The sequence below is a fragment of the Leptodactylus fuscus genome, chromosome 4, assembly GCF_031893055.1.
Source record: "Leptodactylus fuscus isolate aLepFus1 chromosome 4, aLepFus1.hap2, whole genome shotgun sequence".
In the NCBI taxonomy this organism is placed as follows: Eukaryota; Metazoa; Chordata; class Amphibia; order Anura; family Leptodactylidae; genus Leptodactylus; species Leptodactylus fuscus.
This window is the reverse complement of record NC_134268.1, coordinates 160,818,588-160,836,393: the sequence shown is the minus strand read 5'-3', so window position 1 is coordinate 160,836,393 and position 17,806 is coordinate 160,818,588. Positions and strand designations below refer to the sequence as shown.

The 17,806-nt window shown below is 39.5% G+C and overlaps 1 protein-coding gene across 1 annotated transcript in view; it reads right to left on the bottom strand.

Annotated features, from left to right (window-relative positions):
* CPNE4 (copine 4) overlaps window positions 1-17,806 on the bottom strand; it is a 301,821-nt gene that overhangs the window by 170,689 nt on the left and 113,326 nt on the right. Inside the window, exon 2 of the mRNA XM_075271282.1 lies at window positions 11,247-11,433. Within this exon, the coding sequence (XP_075127383.1) occupies window positions 11,247-11,417 (171 nt within the window). The 5' untranslated portion in view covers window positions 11,418-11,433. The remainder of the gene's footprint in view (window positions 1-11,246; window positions 11,434-17,806) is intronic.

Genomic DNA, 17,806 nt, shown 5'->3' with positions numbered 1-17,806 from the left:
TTGGCCGACTGTATAGCATTCGGCCAATCAATGCTGGTTCTGCATCGAACTTTTACATTCGAATAGCGAGTGGTACTCGATTGAGTCCGAGTATTTTGAATACCGTAGTATTCGATCGAATACCTACTCGATTGAGTACTACTCGCTCATCTCTACTAATGAACACAGATGCATGCTACTTGACCCAACCTCAGTCTGTACCTGACCGCTCTCTGGCCTAATCCCTGGTGCCTCACACCATTGTATCTTGGCATGCTTGACCAGCGGTCACCAGGACTACTTGGTAGCAGCCTGGTGGTCCCCTAGAAGTGAGGTCCAAATCGGGTTTAATGTTGAAGCCCATCAGAGTAGCCTCAAGCCAAATTGATTTGGTGATGCAATGAGTCAATGAGAGTACCAGCCCAATGTTCATTCAATGTTAACTCCTTGTGTCATTTTTTGTGTCCAAAGTATTAAAGTACTATTAAAGTAGTGTAAAGCTCACCAGCCATGAGGTGGTATATGCAAGAGAAAGGTTTCTAACAAACTTTGTAAAATAACATGGAATCTACTTAGAGATGAAATTAGTATAGTATAGAGATGTGAGGAGTGTAGCTATACTATAAGGAGTTACCTGTACATTACCAAAGTGGGATGACGTAAGCTGAAAAAAATACGGATGTGTCCTTCCTTTTCAAGACAATACTGTTATGCAATATTGTGTCATAAAATCATATTCTATATGTGTCTGTGTGACTACACAGTATTTATGTCTTAAGTCGCAGGCTTTAAAAGTTTTGGTTATTCAAGTTTTGTAATTTCACACATCATATTTCATGTTGATTTCTTTGCCTAATACCCATTAAAAATCTCAACTTCATGCATGTAAATAGAGCTTCCATGTCGTTTCTGAAAAATACAGCGTGGACTTTTGGCGAAACAAAACCATCAATCCCTGCACCCCAGCAGCGAATCCATGGCAGAAATCAGATGGTAACACACTTTGAATTTCAATAAAATAAAAATATTTTTTGTTAAGTCTACTATGATGTCCTGGAGACATAATTTGGGGGATTTATTCGTACCAATTCTTATATATTTACACACAGTAGACATTCGTTAGGAAAGAACACATCAATCAATATCAATATCCATCAGATACTGGACACAATCGTTTTATTGACTGATGTGTCACTGACAACAATTTAATATTCCCAACTTGACGTTTTCCCATCTAGTCAAATCTGCTCAACTCAGTCAGCTCGGTTTCTATAAGAGTATGTGTAATGTGATAAAAAGTATAACATAATTCAGAAGAGAACATCGGCTGAAGGTCATTCCTCACCTGGAGCCTACAACAATGGAAGTTCCTGAAATAGAAACAACTAGAAATCTTAAAAATCATGAACATGTTAAAACACTGCTTACTGGGACCTGCTGGCAGGTGTGTGGGGGAAGGGGTCTTTGTAACTTATCATTATCAAACTCTTACAGGGTATGCGTTATCTCTTGTGGTTTCCATTGAGCACAAAAAGAGATACATCTAAAGGCATGGAAATGGAAATAATGTGCAACTTCTAACCTCACTTAGTCTTCTATTTAGTATAGTGGGGAAGATTTTCATATTTAGACAGTATACATTTATACTAGACTATATATAAATGCTACACTTTGACTTGTTAGACATTAGCCACCATCTACTGATCTGCTTACGTTGTGACATAATTTGTGTTTTTGCCATGCCCCCTCTCACTTGATCCATTATTCTGGTGCATTTAGCACATTTCTCGCATGCTGTTAGTATAATGTTTATTAGATATCTACAAAGCCACGTATAGTATGATATAGGCAATGAACAATAAGACACTACTGATTTGAATGTTGCTGTAAAAGTCCTGGCAATGTTTCTTCAGTCTTATTTCTTTTAGCTTTATAATAAAAAATCTCTATGGCTAGGTTCTGCGTTCAGGTTTCTGTTCGGGGGGTCCACTTGGGAATCCAGATAAAAAAAGGGGTTAACTTTAGGAAACTCTTGGACCCCATAGACTATAATGGGGGTCTGTGTAGTTTCCACATACAAATTTGGAGGAAAAAGTCCTTGCAGCGCTTTTCTCTCTGTATTTTTCATGCGGATAGGGAAACCGAATGCAGTTCTATTCTCCTCTAGTGTCATCTTTATGCAATACCTCTATATAATGTCATTAAAGGGATAGTGGGAAGAATATGCAAATGTGTTTCCCAGGATGTAAATAGGGGAACACTGCCTCAGTATGCTGCCCTCTATTGTCTGGAAGCTGCATACATTTAAGTGAGCCCCATTATTTACGGGCCCCTATCTGGGATGTTTGAAACATCCTTTAGTAAATAAGTCTCTAATATTTCCTAGCCCCAAAATATTTAGGAAATTATCTGTCACAGATAGCCACTTACTATAATGCAGAAGTTATATTAGCATGTATTTGGGTTTTACACAACTTTGATGGTGGGTAAAAATAGAATTTGGAGAATTTATTAAGGCCTCATGGACATGAACGTACTTTTGATCCGCAATTGCAGATCAAAGTATGGACACATACATTTCAATGGGTCCAGACACACGGCCAAATTGAAGAGCCCAAATTATGGAGCAGACTCATTCCAGGACATGGAGTGTGTGCAGGCTGCTTTTATTCAAGTAATAGGAGTGGTGTTGCAATTCCCTGGAACCACCGATATGTGGATAGGCCTGTGGTGCCACTAATATTACTTAGATACCAGAAGCCTGCTCGCACTCTCTGTCTGTTACAGCAGCTTTCGGCATCTGGAAGCTGAAAGAACAACTGTTCTCTGTAGGGTCTGGAAGATGGACCCCTATCACATACTGATAGGTCATAATCATTAGGAAAACTCCATTTGGGGACAGAAAATCCCTTTAAAAATTCTGTAAATGATGATAACAGGGCTTGTTAAGTCACTGATATCATGCATATACATACTACACTTAATAGATTCCATTCCTTAAGTAAGTAAAAAAAAAAGTCTCCGTACTAGGAAGTATTAAAACTTGTCTATCTAAAAATAAATGTAAAGAATTTGCAAAAATGTGAAAAGTGTGAATTTACAAGTCTGTCACAGCTCACAGCGACTTGTCCTCACTTTCACACATTTACATAGACACGACGGAGCAGTTTTGCAGAACCTGGTCTGTTTGCTGTAGGAAGTATTTACTGTTAAGCTGCACAGAGAGCAGAGATGCCTCTAATACATCTGTGTATAACATGACCACATCTTAAATACAAGATAACAAAATGCAATTTTTCAAAGTGTCAGCCATGCTTCCATGGCGCATTTCATTCGATGAATAGGAGCCGCGGAAGCATGGCCGCAAAATCGGACAGGGATAGGACCTATTCCTTATTTTGAAGCCTGGACTGTTGGCCTGCACATAGGACTGTCTAATTCACGGTCATGTGTACGGGCCCATATGGTAATTCATACGGTCATATGCATCCGGCTTTAGGCTGGGGCCCCACTTTGAGGAACGCAGCTAAAAACGCTGCAGAAAAAAAAACGCTGTGAAAATGCATTGTGTTTTTTCCACAGCACTTTTCTGTAGTGTTTTGCTACGCTGCTGCAAAGTAAGGAGTATTAATAGTTTATTTTTTATCAATTAACAAAATGAAGTAAATGAACAAAAGAGAAATATAAATCCAGACAGAATTTTTATATTATAAGACAGAATTATTATAGTAATAAGCAGATGCCGCAATCTGTAACTTCATTCAAGTAACTTGCTGCAGTGTGACCACGCAATGAAAGCCCATTGGAGGAGCCAAGTTAGAGTTTGCTGCTTCTATTTACCATGTTAAAGTTTGCCACACTTGTACGTCTATAGGTAAGAATAACATGAATAAATAGTAGCATTTACTATCATCTGCAGTCATAAAAACCGCCATAAGCTCAGGATCGCAGCTCTAATGAGGCTAGGTGAGATGGCGGCCTCAGGCAGCACCTTGGAGCGGACGCCAGCCATAGCAACTTCATTTTTTTTTTTTTACTTTTTTTCCCCTAAACTAGCACAGGAGAGGGCCACTCTGAATACAAACTGAGTGGCTCTCTCCTGCGCTGGTTTAGACCTCTGCATCTTAGCAGAGGCGGCATCATCACACTGCCTGGGCTGAGACACAGACGTCTTATTGCCGGGCGAAGTCAAGAGGTGGCGGAAGCAGGAGCAGCAGCAAGCTAGGTAAGTAATATACTTAATACACCAATACCTGCTTGAGTATCCCTAGGCCGCGAACCCCCAACTACCGCTATTATTATACTCGGGGGGTCTTTTCAGACCCTCGAGTATAATCGGAGCCCCAGGGGAGAGGAGGGAACATAACAAACAGTGTTACTCAGAGATGTCACTAGATGTCACGTGGTCTGGGATATTACTATACAGGCCTGAAGCCTGTGCTAGCGGTACCATACAAGCCCGAAGCCTGTGCTAGCAGTAACAGCCTGTTAATTCTAGCACAGGCTTCAGGCCTGTATGGTAATGTCCCAGACATCTGGGACATTACCTTACAGGTCCGAAGCTTGTGCTAGCAGTAACAGGTTGTCACTGTTAGCACAGTCATTTGGCTTGTATGATAATGTTCCAGGGATCTGGGACATTACCATACAGGCCCAAGGCCTGCTAGAATTAACATCGGATCCTGGAGAGGTGAGTAACACTGTTTATTATGTTCCTTCACCTCCCCTGGGTCTCCGATTATTATACTTGGAGGTCTGAAAAGACCCCCGAGTATAATAATAGTTCATGGGTAGGCCACTATGGGGCATAAGAGTTGGGTTGGAAACTGTGGGACATAATAGAAGTTGCAGGGTCCACTGTGGCCTTTTGATCGTCCGCCTCAGGCAGCAGAGAGGCTAGGTTCACCACTGCATAAGCTCCTCCATCCTTAAAACAATCATATACAATAGAAAAGGTGCTAATTTTAAGTTGTGTCCAGCAATTTACTGACTGCTGGAATTTACCATTCTATCTTTATATTGTAAAAGCTTTGCTCCCTGTTATATGCCATTTTAAAATCAGGTGCTTACTACGGTATCTCCATGACACAAATATTTCCAGTTTGCTATTTCATCCAGCCATACCGTATGTAAATGATGTATGCCTACATATGTAGGTCATTTGTCAGGTCCTTACATATGTAGGTCACTTGTCAGGTACATACAACTAAGCCTCACACAGTGGGAAAATGTATAAATGTTACTTGGAAATGTTCTAATGTTCTAGGCCTATCTACACAAGTAACAAGTAGGTTTTATGCTTTCTAAAGCAAATTTTCTATAACAAAAGTTCAATATTTATTCAGCTAAGAACATAAGTGGGGTGTCATGTGTGTGAACCCTGATTCCCAGAGTTTCAAGGCTAAGTAAATATGTCACTATTACCTTTTTATGTAAAATATACTCTACATTGACATCATCAGTATGTCAGAGAAAGCACTATAGATTACTGATGACAACATCTCCTTCATTGTGGGAGGTATGGAGAACCAGGGTGGTGGATTCTACCAACTGCACCTACGTATTATTCTGACTGACTTGCACATATAACATGCCAGTAAAGTAGTTGAAGCAAATCTGAGTTTTGCCACTCTCTATCGAAGAGCATAATAGATTAGAGAGATAAAAGCTGAGACTCATGAAACTGTATACAGTTCTATATGATTTGGAGCAGAATTTCTAAGTGCCAAAGTCCACACTCAAAGTCCGTCAAGAAGAAAGGCAAAGATTGAAGAATAAAGTGGAAAGAATAAGTGTTCTGTCTGACCTTGGTCAGATTTCGCAGCTCACCAGCCACGGAACCCATGACAAGAAGCATACTAGCTCCTCTCAAATTCTGCTCCAATTCACACAGATCTTTACATCACATAGCTCAGCTTCTCTATCATATCCTTCTCTCAGATACAGCAGAAGAATTCACCGGCCAGTTTCAATTTATAGAGTAATTGGGTGAAATTCTCCTTCTGTCTTAGGCCTGGTTCACATCTTCATTTGGTATTCCGTTCGGAAAGTCCGCAGTGTCCAAAAGATTCATATGGAGAGGAAAACACACGGACCCCATTATAGTCTGTGCTTTCATATGTTCACTGCTTGTCAATGTATTCAGTATTCTGTTTGTGCGGTCCCAAGCGTACTCCCCGAACAGAATACCGAATGCAGATGGAACCAGGTTTGAGCCTGATTTTTTTTCCCAACAACACATCCGTTGGGGCTAAGCCAGGACAACGCTCAATAAACACATCAAAGTCTGACGCATCTCCATATAGTATCTGTCATCATTCTGATTATCTGATTTACTATTTCATCACCTAATCTGAGTGGCTTATTATTAGAATGACTGCATATAGTGAGCCCTCCAGTAGAATAAGGTGTCATTATTAGGTAAGGATATTCAATCCATATTACACATGTTCCAGCATTGACAGCAACATCAATCAGTTAGAATTCACATTGACTAATATCTTCCAATCACTTCGATACGTCAGTTCTATCTTCTAAGACAGAACACCGACTGAAAGCTGGTGGGTATTGAGTGATGTATATAATTAACTGCAGTAATTGATGCTAAGAAGGTTAAAAACAGCTTGAAAGGGAAGATAACCCCGTTACAGACTGACTGTACAATTCATCCAATGATCTCGGAGAAACTGTCTAGATAAGATGAGCTCTGCCTAATATCTATCCAATTTTCTTTGCCCAGTCCTATACGGTATAGGCAATTTTACTTAACAATAGCAGATTCCTATATTTCATGTGGCTGTTACATTTCTATTGAAGCTGACACACATAGAAAAGATTCCCAGCTGAGCCGGCTTTTCATTTTGGATGAAATCTACTACAAGGTTCCCGGAATCCCAATTTTTCCACATAATAATAGGGCTCCCTTTTATTCTTGCAGAGTATGCAGAAAGCATGACAGATAACAGAACTCTTCCTCAAAGACCCAGCACTCCTGTACATCTGCGTTTTTGATACTTGACAAAAGACGGGGAAGAGAAGCGAGTGACGTGAATTTTCAATAAATTCTAACAAGTTACAATAATGCTTCAGGATGGGAGGAATGTGTGTTTTAATGATATTCTTTCAATTAAACAGATTGCGAACGCTCCTGGTGACACTCAAAATGATGAGCAATCTATATTTCCAGTGCGTTCCATTTTTGTTTCGAAGAATGAGAAAGATACAATAAAGCACAAGACAAGGAAAATGAATATTTTTCTGTAAGGAGGCTGATTAAATGTGACAAGTATCTTCACTGCAAAATGAATGATAATAGCAGCGTGCAGGGAGAGATACAAATCATTCCAGCCGAATTCTTTCCTGCGAGAAAAGGAAATCATTTGGAACTTTCTTCAAAGGAAAGCACTGTTTACTGTTTAGCCATAGATTGGTTATTGTCTAAAATATAAATTTTCCCATTGGTAGTGGATTATGTGAATAACTTAGAACAAGTCTGAACAGTAGAATAAACTTCACCTTTGTATCTGAGAAACAAGTATTTAAAATTATATGTTTTTGTTACAAAAATTGTAAAGTTTAGTTAGACCTATAATCAATAAATTCATGTCTTACTAAGTTCCTGGAGTGAAAAAAAAATGTTGAAGGTACCCAGTTTTCCATTCTCTTTCATGCATTCAGCAACTGTAATTACGATTTACAACATTTTCTATGAGCAGACTTTTGGGGCATTGCCTAGCACTGGTGACATGATGATCTCTTCTCTATTTTCATCCAGACTTTTTGGCATTCCCTAGCACTGGTGTAACATCTCTGCCTGTTCTGGTCTCTGCGCCACCCTCCGCTCTCATGCTGCAGCACAGGAGGCGTATCCAGTTTGATTCTTTGCTTAGTGTTTTTCGTTGAGCAGTGTTCATACTGTGTAATCTCTGCAATTGATTTTCCACCACACAACCATCGGCCTTCACCTTCATTTCCCTCTGCTCCTCTAATAGTTAAGTTTAGCCTTGCCCTGTGATCGACAGCCTATCCTCCTATCAACTCCGGGGCGGGTTCATCCTCTCTATTTATTCTTGGCTCACATTCACATTGGTGCTTGCTATTGCCTTGTGCGTGCTGGCTTTTCTCTTGCTGTTTGTTCTTGTATTCTGATTCTTAACCTCTGGCTTTCCCTATTGACTACTCTTTTGGATATCGATTTTGACACTGCATTGCTCGACTATTACTGACCCTTGACTAGCTGATCTCCCTTGTTGTTGTTTGTCTTGGCTGCGTTTTTTGTGTCACGTATTTCGGAAGGGTTTTGTCATCCAGTTGTTGCCTATTACGTAGCATAGGACCGTCAAGTAGGAAGGGACAGTGGGGGGTTTCAGACCAGGGCTCACTGTCTCTTGTGCCCCTTTCCCAGGGTTTCCAGCAGCTACTGGGGAATTGCTCCTATTGCAATTCCCTTACAACTGATCACATGATCTCTTCTCTATTTTCATCCAGACTTTTGGGGCATTCCCTAGCAATTCCCTAGGGCATTCCCCTTTTTTTTTCTAGTTAACACTTCGGAATAGCCTTAAGAAAGGCTATTCGTCTTCTACCAGAGTCTTCTTCCAGTGCAGGTTTCTGACTTCTAGGCCGCGGGCCTTGGGCACAGTAGACTGCACATGCTGACAGGCCATGCGAAAATGGCCGCTTGCACAGTATTGTAAGCGGCCATTTTCGCGTGGCCTGTGGGCATGCGCAGTCTGCTGTGCCCAAGGCCCATGGCCTAGAAGTCGGAAACCTGCACCGGAAGAAGACAATGAAGAAGTTGCTGCTGACAAAGATGGAGGCGGCGCTGGAGAGAGTTCTCTCGCAGCACTGGGGTCTGCCCCCAGTGCTGTGAGAGAACTAATTTGTATAGCGGTAAAAACTGGTATTTCTACCGAATGGCAGGCCGGAGGTGACTGATAAAGGTAGGAGATGAATAGCCTTTCTTAAGTAGAAAAAAAAAAGTATTTTAATGGTAGAATCCATTTAAACAAGCCAAAAATGTTGATACTGAACTCTAATCCTCTGTATAGCCACTCATTTTAAATGCTGAATGCCTGCAGTGACAACTTGGGGAACTTACTGCATATGATTTGTTTACACTGACCTGAAAGCATACCGACCCTTTCATCAAAATTTATGAAAGTAAAGAATACAGTTTGTGTACATGATGAATAACTCATTCTGGGAATTATGATTTGTATAAGGACTTGGTGAATCAGCCATTGCCTGATAACTACACTTTCCTTCCACTAATGGCATTGTGTAGGTGACATGTTGTGATTAAATGTGAAGGTTTTGGAGCAGTGAATGGCACTTTGATTTTTTCTACATGAGGATGTTATTTATGTTCTTTATAGAATAAAAAGCACCACTACAGATAATGAATCCATCACTGAATAGAATTTCTAGAATTCATTTTAACAGTACCACTGTCTTCTTGGTATTGTATATTGTATGACTTGTATTCTGCATTTTTATTTATTATTTATTTATTATGCTTACTTACATAGCACCATAATATTCCGCAGCACTTTTTCCTCCTCTATGTGCTCCATATCTAATTTTCAGTTCACCCTGAGATTGTAGGTGAAGACTAGCTGTTATGATGTTGGACAGTACACCAAAAGTAAAGGAGAATCTGCTCCATAACTCTCGCTCACACAGAAAAACTGCAGCAGGTTCATATAGGCCATTACAGAGAAGTACTAGCTTGTGTTGATGTGAATAAAGCACTTGAGGTAAGATAGAAAGCTTCCGATTCAGTCTCTTCTGTCTCTGCCTCTCTTCTCCTGCTCACTCCTCTCCCTGCCCTCCTACTCTTGTGATCTGTTATATGAACATATGTAAGCTATAGCTGTTATATGAACGTATGGTATATGAACGTATGTAAGCTAGCAACTGCACAATGGTGTTTAATGTCTGTTTTAGAATGAAAGTCAGTTTAGCAGAGAGGAAGAACAGGCATTATTCTCTATTATGATAGAATACAACGTTGTTATATTCACTACTTCCACTACTGGTTTGTGAATAGTTAGATGAAAAGTTTGTAACCAATTCATTATAAACAGTAAGCACTACATTCTATAACGCCTCACATCATCTAAAGGCCTACCCTAACCAGACACTAGTTCAATCTAAAATTCTTTTTTTTTTTTTTTTTTTTTTTTTTTTTTTTTTATTTGTAGATTGTGAGCCCCACACAGGGCTCACAATGTACATTTTCCCCTATCAGTATGTCTTTGGAATATGGGATGGAAATCCACGCAATCTAAAATTCATTCATGAAAGCAATATAAACGCATCCATAAATTGTCCATTTCCACAACTATAGAACAAACACTGGCCAGTGTGAAAACCAAATTCAATAGGAATAATCCATGCAGTAACTGGGCTGACATAACCGAATTCAATCAACTATTATCAACATCATCATTACCCGCAGAAAGTCAAGTTCAGCAGTACTACATCCGTACATTGTCTTAAAATGAATTTTAGCTTGGCAATTATAATAAAGATGCGTCTATATACCTTTTGGGAGGATTGTTACATTTGTCCATCATGTCTTTGAGTTACTTTTCCTTAGTTGAAATTTATACCACCTATTTATTGGCTTATTGCCCACCAGATAACCCCTTTTCCACAATCCACGTCCTGTTCCTCTTGCCTATTGGTCATATGAGCAGTCACAATTCCTCAAATCCATAGAGAGCATGAAAGCAAGTGATGGTCCACATGACTGAGAGAAGAGGGGCACAGTGAAATGTGACATATTGTCTCCTCTGTATAGAGCCTGAGATGATGCTTGTCTACAGGGGCATAGTTATATGGGCTGCAGAGGTACCAGTCTCTAGTTATGTTAAACCCCCCTGAACAGTCCAGTTTTGTTCCATTCGAAGACTTTATTCACACATACATGAAACTTGTCTGTGTGACGATCATTTTTTTCAATGACGGACAATGGTTGTATTAACAATGCCTTTCTATGAAGGTTTTCAAATTCCCTATTCTTGTCCATTTTTATGGATCCCTCAGTAGACTGAATTCTATGAGAGATCTGTGGGAATGGATGCCGCATGGATTCAAATCCATGTGAAAGATGGCTGGTTTTCTTGGCCAATTTTCTTCACAATTGTCGGTATAGAGACTAACAATGTCATAGAAAAGAGGTGCTGTGTTCCATCCACATACATTTTTCTATTATTAAATTGATAACCAAACATGACCTGGCATGCATTCTGTATTCTTACCTCAAACCACTGTCCATGGGACTGCATTTTCAGGATAACACAGGGATCTGGCTTGGAGAGCGCATCTCTATCCAATATCCCCTTGCAAGAAACTCTCAATTCCACCTTGGTGAGGCATGGACTGTTGAAGATCCCGAGGGTATTGGCTGCTGATTCATAGATATTGCTCATCTTTGCAACAGTACACCTAAAAGAAGAAAATGTATGTTATTCTCAGAATTACTGTTCCCCTGACAATCCATATTCTACTAAAGACAGATGTGGAGGAGCTGCCTGGTCACGTGTTTACTCCTCAGCCGTGTAACAGCATTGTATTAAATGATTGGGCACTTTAACTCAATCAAGTCTACAGTCATTTTCTCAGAAATTACCGTGTTTACATGAGCGGAGTCCCTTCCCTAAGGAAATGTGAACAGAATCAAAGAAAATCAGTTCTGAACAGGTTGTCACTCAAAAGGCAATCATCTGTTTATGGGAAAAAGAAGATCTCTGGCAAAAATTGCTGGTAACTGGATGAAGGCAAACTGTGATAGTCACTGTGATAAATCTGTCCCTAGCCCAGGGGGAAAATGAAGCATTTTCCTTGCCACATTTTTCAATGTTATTTTGTTCTGTTTTGTCTCGCACAATTTGAGTCAAATTTCTGAAAATGGTGCAAATGGTTTGGTGAATTTGTTGTATGTTAAGCTGAAGACTTGTCTTTCCTTCCTCTGCTGTCTGAAAATGTGTCAAATTTGCCGAAAGTCACATGTTAAATGGTAATTTTGGCACATTTTCATAAAACTGTAGATTCAGTAGAAGAGAGACACAAGAGGATGAGTGTAAAAACTGAATGTAACCCTGCTATTAACCATTTGTTTTCTTCTGAATGTATATTTGTTTCCAGTATTCTGTGGACTACGGCAGATTTGTTAGATTAAATTGGACCGACATTTTTTTTTTTTTAGGTCAAATGTGGGAGAGTGTTTATTTCAATAAAAAATATTTGTGTGTGTGTAATATCTATTTACCCACCTTAATAATGGAGTTGTCTGACAGTTTTCTATTACTAATGCTCACTGCATATGACCTTGTGCTTTGTCAGTGTTCTGGATGAAGTTTCTTATGTCTAGCACTCTGACCTATTTGTCTCTATGGCCCCCTTCACATGATCGCATATTATGACAGATCTGTGTTAGGCAGCAATGAGCCTAGAACAAAACTCAGGACAGGTCCTACACCTGTATGTACTGTAGATTGGGCTCACTAGATGAAATGAATGGGTCTGTGGAGGCAAATGTCATCCATATGCTGTCCAGGGGCTGGGTGTATGTACACATTGCAAAGGAGTGCTAGGAAGAACCGGGTATCAATAGTCCCAGACCATCTAAATTATAACACAGTCCCGGAGTACTTTGGGATGGTATTATTAGGTTGGGATGGGCTAATGAATATGGACCTCCAGACCTTCATAATACTAGCTGGTGGCTGCTAGATGTTACCTTAGCTGGTTATGAAGAAAAGGATGGGGGCATGTCATTATTTATTTATTTGAATATATTTATTGAAATATTTTATTAAAAAAAAGAAAAAAAATGCTAGTCCAATATAATCCAACAAATCGATAGCATCAACGGGGTGTGGATATCTATAGAGAGAAAAGCACAAAAAAATCAAATGGTTAACCTCAGGATTAAATTCCATTTTTATATTGAAATGAAGATGTATTCCTTCTTCCACCCATTCCAGCACATTGCTTCTGAATGCCGACTATGAAAATTGCTTGAAAATTTTGTCGAATTTCAATTAATTTATTGTCAGGTTTCTTCCATTTTATACTCCACTTAGGGATTAAAATTTTGCCAGTTTTTGCTAGACTTGGCACAAATTAAGCAAAAATGGTACAGACGCTTAATACATATAACAGCATTGCTAAATCTTAAAATGTCACAAATGACACCACAATAATGGTCATGTAGCTTAATAAATTCATCCCAAAGTCTGCACTGTCCAAACAGACAAGCTTAGTACATCTGCCACATTGAGAGAGTGTCCTATAGTACAGCAATTTGGCCTAACTGATAATTAGATGTTCTCACACAATAGGCTGTCACCTAAGTATTATGAAATCCTTCAACAATTTCTAATAAATGTGCCATACGCCAGAATTCTGAGTTTTCTGGGCTTCGATGTGCCGAATGTAAATGTGCCCAAGTGTGCTTGTCTAAAGGGAAATATCTCCTTGTCTGCGGTCCAGCGATCACCGCTGCCACTACCGGAGGTAATTATCTCCCTGGCCATGGCTGTTCATATCATTGCAGTAATATATCCTGGGACAACCTCCAGCAATTGACTTCATTCTTAGTCTTAGGATATCTTAATCTTTTTTCACACTTTATTGCATAGATGTGTCAGGCACAATCCAAATCTAAAGGGTAAATCTAGTATTACTCAGCCCCCTTCCAATTGCATAGACAACCATGTAATATATAGTAGAGGTGAGTGGGTGCGTTCTCTGGTCTGTGAGGTAGAGAAGCTTAGTGAGGCTAAGGCCCCACGGGAAGTCCTCCAGCGTTTTTTTTTTACAGCGACAACACATCACGGTTCTTCCCGCAGTGCTTTAGACAGAAAGTCTGCAGAGTTTTCCTCCGCGGACTTTCTGTTACAATTATACTTATGGGGAAACCGCTGGCATTTTCTTGGGTATAATTGACATGTTGCGGTTTCCAAAATCATGCTGGTTTTGGAAATCACTGCAGTTTTTCCTGAAAAATGGGCATGGAATTCGCTAGAATTCCATCCACTTCGCCCTTACTGTAAAATGCCGTGATTTTTTTCTGTGGGCAAATCGCAGCGTTTCTGTCCCGTGGGGCCCCAGCCTACAGGAGTTTAAGAATTTATGTTTCTTTGTACATCTCATGACTTCTGTGACCGGAGGGCAGATATTGAATGTCTGTATCGCACATTAACCTAATGTGATGTAGATAGCCGACAATCACTGCTTAAATGGGATTTAAATAAGAGTAAATGTATGTAGATGGGATTTTTGACTATAGATATCTGCCATACATGAGATTAAAGCTGGAAATCCTTTTAAGGCTGGGGGCCCCGTGTAGAATAATGGCTGTAGCGGAAACGCCGCAGAAAAAAAAACATGCCTTTTTACAGTAACTGCAAAGTGGATGGGATTCTGGCTAATCCCATCCACACATCGGAGAAAAATATCCACAGCGGACATGCTGCAATTTCAAAAGCCCTTGCACTTTTGTAAATCGCAGCATATCAATTATACCTACAAAAATACTTTCTGCGAAAAGTGCTTCGGCAAAAATCACAATGTGTTTTCACCACATTTTTTCCACAGTGCTTTTTGGCTGCGGCTCGCAACGTGGGGCCTTAGCCTCAGACTGACCTATCAGCGCACTGCAACTATTTATTTAGGTAAATACTAGCATTCCATTTAAAGTAGCATTTCTTAAGAATCTTTTCTTAAATGTCTGTGTTCTGCTGTTAATCCTACTAGAATTGCATGGCTAAATTGACAACAGGATACTACCAGCTGAGAAGAGAGTCCCTAGAATCTGTGACATTGTCCAGTCAATGCTATCTGACTGACTGCATAATGACAAATCCTATTAACAAGGGGAATAGTAATGCCAAGTTATCAATCAATATATAGAAGAGACGACTTCTAAGAGAAGATGCTCCAGAATTTTTATTGTAGGAATATAGTTACTTCCAAAATGGACAACCCATGTTTTTTCTCTGTCCCTTACATTAACTATAGTATTATCCAAAATAAAATAAAATTACATTTACTTTACTTTTTACCTGCCTGCAGATATGTTAGGGTAAATCTTGGAAAAAAAACCATGAAATATGATTGCCAAAACCTTTGGGGTCATACATACGTATCAGTTTTACAGAGACCAAATAAAGTAGTAGCCAATAATGTCACAGTGATTTCAACAGGAACTTCAATCTCCTGGTTGCTAGCGGTGTATAAAAACATTTCCCAGGAACTTAAGAGCTCGGTTATATTCGGACGAGCACAAGACTGGTTTATATTGGAGCTGTTGTGTGAATTGCCCATATCCAGCCAGCTTCCAGATAAGAGATGTAAACAAGTAATTTCACACTCTGTTACAGAGCAGGATTCATATTAAATCTTGATAGCTATGTATTTTCACTTGGTTAATGTTCCTTTCCCTCCTAGTTTTCTTCTCAAAGTTCTGATTTCTATCCTCATGGCATGTTATTATACTCTAGTTATACTGTACATCTAACTGAAATATAGAAAAATATTGCTGGTCTTATTTTTTGGTCTTTTGTGGACGAGTGCAGACTATTGACAAGTAATAGAATCATGGAACCCTGTTCTACTAATCTGTGAGGTACCTGGTGATACTGTGTGCTGAGCTGTGCATCTAATCCCCTGATGTGTAATGGTGTATGCCAACCTGCGTATCTAATCTTCTGACATGTGATACTGTGTGCTGAGCTGTGCATCTAATCCCCTGATGTGTAATGGTGTATGCCGACCTGTGTATCTAATCACCTGACATGTGATACTGTGTGCTGAGCTGTGTTTCTAATCCTCTGATTTGAGATACTGTGTGCTGAGCTGTGTATCTAATCATGTGATGTGTGATACTGTGTGCTGAGCTGTGTATCTAATCCTTGGCTGCGTATATCTCAGTTTGGATATGAGCGTTGGATACACCTGGAGTAATGCTTTGTGCATTTGGAGTGATCGTGTATGTCAGTTAGAATATGAGTAAAAGAATTGCAGGTTTGTATTGGCTAATGCAGGTCATTGTTTTGGGAATATTGCATCTCAGGAATGGTGCATCTGAGAGAGTTGAGGGCTGGTCTAAAACCTTCCTGGACTCCTAATATATCTGTGTGCCAAATTAGGTGAAGATTGGTCCAGTCATTTGGACGCGCATAAAGAACAGAGAGACAGAGAGACAGAAAGACAGAAACAGAATTTGATATATATATATATATATATATATATATGAGTTTCTGTCTTTCTGTCTCTCTGTTCTTTATGCATGTCCAAATGACTATATATATATATATATATATATATATATATATATGTAACATATTCCATGGCACCATAAAGCTAATACACATATATTATTCCTCTTGGCCACGGATTGTACAAAGACACAAACACCTTAACCAGATTGTAGATAGATATACTTTTGGAGTATAGGAAAATAGAAATGGTGAACTCTTAAGAAACCCACATACACATATACAAATTTCATGACACCCTGGTTATAAGAAAGAAACAGCCACATGGCTACTCATGTTAAGTCGGATCCATATATTTTATATGAGGCAATAACTGCCTCATATGTTTTCCTCCTACAAATATAGGGTACTTGGTATTTTGAAAGTACTGAATTTTGTGTATACTGTATTGTACATATGTTACCCTTATCATGAAATGTGAAACTCAATATCACTATAAAATCTGTTACTATTATATTATCTATATAATTTTTATGTTTCTTGCATCCTTTCCAAGTTATAGTATAGTGTGGACTTCACTTTATAACAAACACTTCATTATTTAGTCCTGACCTTTCTCTATAGCAGTAGTTTGGTTATGATGTGTAGACCTCCACCTATAACAGCAGTATGGTTATGATTAGAGATGAGCGAGTAGTACTCGATCGAGTAGATATTCGATCGAATACTACAGTATTCAAAATACTCGTACTCGATTGAGTACCACTCGCTGTTCGAATGTTTAAGTTCGGTGCAGAACCAGCATTGATTGGCCGAATGCTATACAGTCATCGGGCCTGGGCAGAGCTGACTGCGCATGTCCGCTTGTAGTGCGGGGATGTGCAGTCGGCTCTGCCCAGGCCCGATGCCTGGCAGAGTGAATGAAGAGCCGGAAGACGCCGCAAGGAGAAGACTGCACGGAGGATGCAGCCTGACCCTCACTCGTGGACTTGGTAAGTATAATTTGATTGAATGTTGCCTACCCCTGAAACGAGCATTTTCCCCCCATAGACTATAATAGGGTTCGATATTCGATTCGAGTAGTCGAATATTGAGGGGCTACTCGAAACGAATATCGCACCTCGGACATTTTACTGTTCGCTCATCTCTAGTTATGATGTGTGCACCTCCACTTATTATAATAGTTTGATTATGTAGTCTGGTCTTCCTGCTATAACAGCAGTCTGGATGTGTAGTGTGAACCTCCACCTATGAAAGAAGTTTGTGTAGTGTAACCCTTCCACTATAACACCATTCTGAATGAGTAATCTGGATCTACTTCTGTGTATATGTGTGTGTAGTCTGGTCAACCCTCAGATAATGGCAGTCTCCCTCTGTAATCCAGAGCACAAGACTTGAAGACTATTGGATTGTAAGGACAGTTAGTCATTGAACCAAAATGCAAATAACAGAGAGAGAGGAGTGCACGATCATATGGGTTACCCTTACTATATTGTTTTTCACTACGTGTTTGTGTTCCTGTTTTTTGCACCATTCCCTATTCTCTATATTACAAACACTATTTAAATTTAAAAACGCCAACTTTTTTTATAGCA